Source organism: Fulmarus glacialis, unplaced genomic scaffold (genome assembly GCF_000690835.1).
Source record: "Fulmarus glacialis isolate BGI_N327 unplaced genomic scaffold, ASM69083v1 scaffold1524, whole genome shotgun sequence".
Taxonomy (NCBI): Eukaryota; Metazoa; Chordata; class Aves; order Procellariiformes; family Procellariidae; genus Fulmarus; species Fulmarus glacialis.
Window position 1 is genome coordinate 14,769 of NW_009205874.1, and position 8,521 is coordinate 23,289.

The 8,521-nt window shown below is 38.6% G+C and overlaps 1 protein-coding gene across 1 annotated transcript; it reads right to left on the minus strand.

Annotated features, from left to right (window-relative positions):
• Positions 1-544: 544 nt before the first annotated feature.
• KIAA1551 (KIAA1551 ortholog) lies at positions 545-8,171 on the minus strand. The gene is made up of 3 exons (XM_009575539.1): positions 2,771-8,171; positions 1,904-1,978; positions 545-704 (listed from the first exon to the last, which is right to left on the minus strand). The coding sequence occupies exons 1-3, from the start codon at positions 8,169-8,171 to the stop codon at positions 562-564; spliced, it is 5,619 nt and encodes a 1,872-aa protein (XP_009573834.1). The 3' UTR covers positions 545-561.
• Positions 8,172-8,521: the final 350 nt, after the last annotated feature.

The window sequence follows — 8,521 nt, forward strand, 5'->3', positions numbered from 1 at the left end:
GTTTGATCTGAGGGTTTTGTATTTGTATTCCCAGTTTAAAAAAAAAGTTTCTAAAAAAATAGAAAGCCTTGTTAGAAGCATAACAATCGAACGAGCATAAGTAGAAAATAAATGTGTAATGCTTGGGAATCCACTGCAATCCCTTTCCAGTAGGAATATTTTTCTACTGCCAGCAATGGAAAGTACCACAAGTAGAAGTTTTCCAGAACCAGAAAAGAAAACAGACTATGACAATTTAAATGAGTTTGATTTTTTTTGGTCAAGATTCAACTAACTCCTGTATCTTTAAAAAAAAGATTCAAATATGCCAAAAAGAAACAATACATTTGACAATGGCATTTTCAGCACCAAAGCGTATTTGTGCAATAAATACAGAATAAGATCTCAATCATTCACAAATATGAGGCAAATAGGGGAAAAAATTGCCAATACACCCCCAAAAAAAATTTTTTTTTTTTTTTACAATTATTCAGAAATATGAAGTAAACAGGAAAAAGCATTTTAGTGTTGGCATTTTTTTCCCCAGTGATACTGAATAAGACCTATGATCCAGGAGTGCTATCAAGGCTTTTGCATCTTTTTTTCCAGATACATTTTCCTGTAGGTCTGAAACATATCTTTTGAGTCTTTGGTTGGAATGTGAAGAGCCTCGCCATCTCCATCCAGGATCTGTATAGCTGTATCAAGTGGAATAATGTCCTCAGCTGAAAGACAGACAGAGAAGCAGGTTAAAGCAAAAGTCTGAGAGTCTCAAAGGGCTCTACTTCTTAAGCATGTGGTACTTAAGGCCACCCACTGTCAAAAAGGATGCCACAAACTTCCTTCCTAAAGCACCAGGCACCTCAGATTTAAATCTCCAATGCATCTTTAAGCACCAAATGGTCATTTGGGTGTCTTCGTAAGAGAGAGTTCTAAAGAATAGTAAGAAAGGTGTGAATGAAAATGTGCATTTGTGGAAGTAAGAGAAGAAACAAGAGGAAGGGCTAAAAGAATGGCAGACACCAATAGCCAAGGACACATTCAACAGCAATAAAAGAGGTAAACACTGCAAAATGTGTTGCTTGCATCAAGACCACAACACAGATAACTTATCAGCAGAGGACTTGCACCCTGATAAGAAGAGGATGCCAACAAGGTTACAGCATGCTGAAGGCACCATTTCTCTTCCTGTTAGACCAGTAGGAAAAAAAAACTATAGCTAGAAAGATACCTAAAGCAAAGAAAGAAAGACAGTGGGGAGCAACCTCACCCAAGATTTACAAAGGATGGAACAACCAAGATCCCGAGATGAAAGATGCCACTGTTGAAACTGTTGACTCCTAAAGGGTACAAAAGACCATCCAAAAAGTAATTTGCCAATCAAGAGAAACAAGAAAGATATAGTAGTGGCACCACTTCTCCTCTGTGTCCCATACAATTAATCCTGTCCAGACTACTGGGACACACAGATCTCAGTACTTGTGAGCATGGGTGTATGTGCAGACGGTGTCAACTTACTATGAAAGCCAAATAAAATAAGAAAATCACTTTCTGTTTTTATAGTCTCTCACTAGATTTTGTTACGTCACTTCCTACATTTTAAAGTGGGAAAGAGCTAGCAGTCTTTACCTACAGTTTAGAAGTGTACTTAAATCTTGTCAAAAATTGGCTACCTCCAATTCAATTGCACACACATATGCAGGAAAATTCCAGCAATCTCCAACAACATATTCTTATGGCAATAAAAATCTCCACAAATATTTGAAACTCATACGTCTGCTCTACAGTATCCATTTCAGCAGCAGATCTAGTAAAGAATAAGCTAAAATACTTTAGTAAGATTTGCTACTGTAAAGGAACACTTAAAACCAAGCAAAGAGTATTTAACTTATATTTCAAAACAGATAATCAGAAATCATTTCACCTGTAGAGATCTCTTCCAGCTTTTTTTGCTTCACTGGATCACATTTTAACCAATCTTCTTTTTTACTCTTGACACCTAAAGAGAAAATTTTAAAAATGTTCTTGAGGTTCCTATATCACAAGTTTTGGTCTCTATTCAGCATCAAGTTTTAACACGTATACTAGCACATGCAAAAGGAAATTTTCCCTGGGTGTGAAAATGACTGCAAGGGCTGGTACGTACAACTTAAGATTTGGTTTTATTTAAAATCAAATATAGCATTTGACACAAATATGCTTCACAATGCACCACGTAAAATGTCGAAAGATTGGGGATAGGGAAGAAGAGGAGGAAGAAAGGCAGCTTAAAGCGAAGATGGCAAAGGTTACAGAGACTGTGTGCAGGATACGTCTGGCCCAAGCCCTCTCTCTTCCTCAATGCCACAAAAGATCTCTCCCTCCGCTGTCTACCCAGCCAGATTTATACACAACCAGGTGAACGCTGAATACAAATCAGATTACCTTTGGTAACTATGCCAAAGGAATCTGCTTTCTACAAAAAAAGCCAAGCTATCTTCTACAAGTAGGTTAGAAAGCCTTCTCGCAAAGTTACTTGTAACTGCCACGCTCTAAACTACTCTGACTTTATTCTGTAAAACTTAAAGAAAAAGAATAAAACGTTAAATTGAAGGAAAAGTCTCATGTTCCTTTTCAGCTTAACACACAACTACAGTCTGTCAGAAAGCTAGCTAAGCTATTTCAACCTTCAGCGTCTAGAGTCCCATGTTTTCACTGTCTGTAGTTTTGTGTAACATGAATTTAAAAAGGAGTATACTTTTTACTTGCAAATTAATTTACTTAGAAATTAATAATCAAGATAGCATCATACCTCCCACAATGGCTTTCTCTCTTTCCAGGGAATTCTTTGCAGCTAAGTTTTCTTCATCAGAGGCTGGATTTCTGAACAGTATCTCTGGACACAGCTTAAATTCAAGTACTTCCAGTTTACATGATTTCTCAGTTTCTGAGACAGAGGCATCTCTTTTCGCATCTGGGCTGTTTTGTGACACTTTGGGCTTTATAGGCCAGACGGGTCTGACAGGTGATGTCTCTAATTTTGTCAGATATATGCGTTCCTGTGCCATACGTTTAAATGCAACTCTGTTCAGGTAGTGTTTTTTTGGTTCCTTTTGAAGATGCAATTTTAATCTGTTATTTCTTCTATTTAAATAGAGCAGGTTTTTATCAGGAAACATTTTCTCAGAGCATTTGTCTTTGTTTTGACCATCAAGACGTTTCTCTTTGTTAGAAAAGTAGTTTTTAGAGATGGTAGAAGATCGAGCCCTTTTTCTCTGTAGTTTAAGCACAGAGCGATCTGCTAATGAATTCTTCAATTTCCAGCCATTTTCCCCATTCAACTTTTTAGCTTTGTCAGTATTTACCATGCAAATATGTGAAAGCTGCTTGGAATTCTTTGCTTCAGATTGTTTCAGTCTTTCCTCTTCCACCTTTGTTTTCTTAGGGTCTCTCTTCCCAATCATGCTTTCCATCCTTTTCCGTTTGTACGACGGCTCCTGTGAAGGATGAACTTTCATAGATTTATGCTGAGAATATTTGTGGTTTCTTGACTTTAAGTCTACAGTGCCAAAATTTGGGAATTTTATAGCATCAGCACGGTAACTATTCAGCTTTTTATGTTTTATTTCTGCTGATAATTTGACTTTCTCTTTGATGTTAATTCCTACATCTTGCCCAAGTATCTCCTTTTGTTTCCTACAGTTCTGTTCTTCTGCTGAGTTCTCTTCATAGGTTTTAATTTTTTGTCCTTGATTGACTTCAGCATGCTTAATTTCAATAGTTTCTGACTTTGTAAATTTGTGAACGTCTGTTTTGGATTTTATGGCCAAACCTGTTTTGGTTTTACCTTTTGAAAAGGACTCCATTTTGAAGACTCTCTCTCTCTTTTCGGATGACTTTGTCATGTTGTCTGCATCTGTATGACCAGCTTTCTCTGACAACTCTTCTGAGACTCTCTGATGTTCTTTTTTGTCAGAATGAAATTCTTTGCCTAACAACGGGGTTCCTCTGTCGATTTGCAGCTCTTCCTTCCAGCTGCTCCTTTTAGATTTATCAACATCCTGGTTTTCAGAGGAATTAAGTGGTTCAATTTTTTCCTGTTGTGTTGTAAGCGGTTTGTATTCATTATTCAGCTTTAACCTAGCTTCTTTGTTCATTACAGAGGTGTATTTGCAAATATCTTTTTTATTTTTGCTAACACTGTTCGGGACTTTTTCAGAAATTGGCAGGTTTCCCACTGCACAGTTGTTCTTCATTACAGCATCAGATTTACTGTTGTTTTCTTGTCTCTCTGCAGAGTTAGTATTTTCAGCTTTTGAAAGTTGATCATCATTTTTCTCTGAACCAGATGTTCCAAATTTACAGGTGCACTGTGGCATTTTACATGCTACAGACAGCCAACCCATTAAAGAACAATCTTTTTTTTTTCTTTTCCTGGGGTTGGAGGTTTTTTGTGGTTTTTTTTTCTTCTCACATAGACTCTGACCAGGCTGAATACTGCCTTCAAGGTTCTCCTTCTCAGCTGAAGCCTTTTCTGACTGTTGACTCGCTATTCTCTTCCTGTCACTAGAAGAACACTGGTTGTGTTCAGGAAACAGTTCTTGCATCTGATCAGAGCTTAACACTGCAATTTTCATCTGATCTACTCGGTCCTTCAAATGAGAATTCTTGTCACAAATTTGAGTCTCTTTTTGAGGTTGATTCTCCATCCACTCACCCGCAGAATCATTTTGTGCTGGTTCTTTTGTTAGCATATCAGCACCTTCAATGCCGTACGGAAACTCTTTCACTAGTTCAGACAGCTGATTGTTTAGGCATTTAATAGGTTCTGCTCCAAAAAGGTTCATCACTTTTTCTGTGCTATTTTTACTGGGCATGCAATTTTGTTTACTGTTGTCTCTTGGAACAGTGAACGCATTTGTTTCAGCAGTTACGCTGATCGAGAAATCTAGTGAATTTTGAGCTAACTCCTGGTTTATACTAGCAAGAATTTCCAAGTCATTTTCAGGATGCTTGAAAGATGCATTGAAAGACATTTTTCGTTCTGAGGTAGAAACTGTTTTAAGAGGATCGCCACTGCTTTCTTTCTCCAAATGACTAGTTGTGATACCATCCAAAATCTTACCTGCTTTACTCATGCAGCTTGATGATTCTTCCAGCATCTTTTGCAGCAAGCTCTCATTTTGGGGAGTGTTACTGCTCAGCTCATTTTTACACAAGTCCAGCCGTTGCTCCTTTTGCCTTGGGTCAGATGCGTTTCCTTCTGAAGAGGTACCGCTTAATGCATGTGTCTCAGGGACTGCCCTGAAAATACTTGCTATTTGTGGATTATAAAATGTATCACCTTCAACAAGAGAACATACGCTAGAAATACAAAACATCTGTTCTTCCAACACAGCTGTGGATGTATCTCCTGTCTCTAACACAGCTTGCTTGTCTTTACGGTCTCTTATACCTTCTTGAAAGACTTGACTAGAAAAATTTATGCCCAATTCAGGAAGAGAAGGCTTGTTTTGTAATCCAAGCTGCAGATTTTCTCTGGCATCTTGTGCAGATTGACTAACTTTCCTTTGGTTTTCATCATACGGATCATTTGCACTCACGTTGTTTTTTACTATTCTGTTTCCATCAGCTAATTTGGTCTGTTGCGAATGTGTGTCCACTTTCTGTACCAGAACACAATCACTGGGTGACAACTGAACAGTTTCTTTTGTTCCCTTATCGGTATTTACCACACTTAAACCATTTTTCCCCTCTTCTTGCAAGCTATATGCGCTTCCTGAGTCAATCACTGGATAGGTTTTACCTGCAGATATTGGACATTTGCCTGCCTGCTCACTCTGTGTTCTCTGTTCAGAAAGTACTAAAGGAGAGACAACTGCAACTTGGAGTTCAAAACTTTTTATCAAATTGCAACTCAACGTATCAAGTTTTTGTCCTACAGAAGCAGTTGTTATAGGCAAAATTGCTTCATCTGTACTAACCAGAACATTATTTTGTTCTCTATTTTTTGTGTTTTGGCTGTAAGGTGAAATCTGATTTGCTGGGGGGCTTTCATTTGATTGGCTGTTTTGCACACTTACAGATTCTGATGGATGTTTTCTCCACAAGCCCAGGCATGCAGTTAGCTCTTCCACAGAGTAACTATTATTGCTCTGTTTAAAAGATGTATTTTCAGTAAATGGCATTTTTTTCTGAGCTGCATCACTCTGGAATTTAGCCTCACCAGATTTGGTTGTTTCTGATACAGGAGAGTTTGTCTGAACCATAAATGCCTGCTCACCTTTCAAACTTTCTACGTTCTTCTCACTAGTGTCTTTTAGTAAGATTCCATCCGAGACAGATGTATCTACCAGCGGTTTTTCACTACATAGGAGACTAGTCAGTATTTTATCAGCAGTAGCACCAGCTGTCTTCTCTTTCAATATATTTGTGCTGCTCAATACAAACTGAAGAAATGATGAGTTCTTGGGGTTAGCTGGCACATTCTTTGATGCAATTTTGATAGAGCTATCCACTTGACTAAGACATGAAGCATTGTTCAAGGATGTCACAGTTTTTTGAGAAGAGCCCAAGGCATATGCATCCCTTTGTTCCGAGATGGGAGTGCTCTCAGGATTATTTAATTGAGCTGGGAGTTTGCTCTGAGAGGGAATAGGAGCAGAGCCTGATGAAAGGCTTCCCTGCTCCACCTGAGGGTTACTTTGAGTCACCTCTAATCCTCTGTTACCAGCATTGGCTATGTTTTTGTCATTTCTTTCTTCAGGTGAAGAGTGAAGTATCGGACTCTCTGTCCTCGCTGTTTCAGATGGGGAAGGTGGTACATTTTGGTTGGGCACCCATGGAGAACGATTAGCAGGAGTATCTTGATAACTTGGAGGAAGTGGGGGAGTACTTTTGACATGTTCTGAAGCTGCTAAGAGTTTTCTTCTGTAATGATGCATCTTTTCAAGCAGGACACATTTTTTTTTAATAGTGAACAGCCTTTGAGCTTCCCAAGCTAGTCTGTCCTTTGTAATTGTTCTCCCATCTGCTGCTGCCGAAGAAATTTGAGAATTAACAGGCCCATTCACTAAACTACTAATCTGGTTTTCCTGAACTGAAGGAGGAGCACTCAGAGGCTTTGAAGCAGCCACCGAAGAAAGAGTTTCCATTTCTTGCACAACATCATACAGTTCTTTGGAAATGCCAGGGGATGGCACAAACATTTCATTAAAAGGCTGATTTGCTGCCACATTTCCACTTGAATTACAGACATTCCTAACTGATTGACTGACTTCTCCAGATTGCTGTTTCTGACAGTGTTGCTGAACGCTGTTAAAACCAGAAGCACTTTTTGGATCTGATGGAGGCCTCTGTTGGCTGAGGGTGTATCCATTAGGCACATTTTGAACTGCCTGTGGTACGCCTATTGAAGATTGTGCTACAACTCTTGAATCACAGTTGGCAGGCAACAAAGATGGTGCAGAACATCCACTAGGAGCTTCTGATCCCATCTGACTTGGTCGATATTGTAGCAGCTGTACGTTTGCTGCAGAATTTTGATTCAGTGAGTGTAAAACTTTAAACTGAGTGTTGGGATGATATATTTGGTTTTGGACATGTTGCCCAGAGGTACCAAGAGACACAGAATTATTCTGGGAATTAATGTTACTTTGATATAACATTGTAGTTCTCACAGAATTGCGCTGCGGTATTTGTGGCTGCACAGTGTAACCGTTTGTGGTGACATATTGAGGTTCCCGAAGCACATTCCTCACGTTATTTCCAGCGTTCATTTGAGAAGACAGGGGAGGTAATTTTCTAAGGGAATATATGTATGCATTAGAGTTTGGCCAAGAAGTCTGAGTCATCTCTGCCTGCAAACGTGACATCTGATTGGGAGGTTTTGGAGCTGTTGGTACGCAGGACAGTGGAAGTTGATCAACCAAATATTTTGAGATAAAAATATCATTACCAGCTACAGATGCTCCTGGTAAGGCCTGATCTGAAGTTTTGAATCCTTCAGCATTTACAGGAGGGAAGGCAACATTGCTAATTGGCAGATACACCATTTGGTTATTTCCAGCATAAGTGCATGCATTTTTAGAGGAACAGGCATTTGTCTGAGGAAAAGCATGTGCATTAGAAAACAACTGAGTATAACATGCTTCTTCATTTTGCAGGTTCTTCTTTGCATCAGCATTCTGGAGTGGTCTTACATTCCAGTCCATCTTTTCTTGATTTCTTTTTCTTTAGCCAAAACCCAAAATGCTTTTTTAAAAAAAAAAAAAAAAAAAAAAAAAATCAAACCTTAATCTTTCCATCAAAACATACTTCACTTACCAAGACGTGATTTAGAATGCATTATGAACAGAACCATTGAACTTAAATTGCTAGGTAGAAAAGCAACTCCACTGGCACATCCCATGGACATCAATGTTGTCAATGTCAAGTTGCATAAATTATTTCCCAGAACACAGTTAAGGTACAAAAACACAGAGCAGCAACTAACAATTCTATTGACTGTCTAATGAATAACAAAATCTTCACATTATTCTGCTAATTCTATTGTCATTCAACT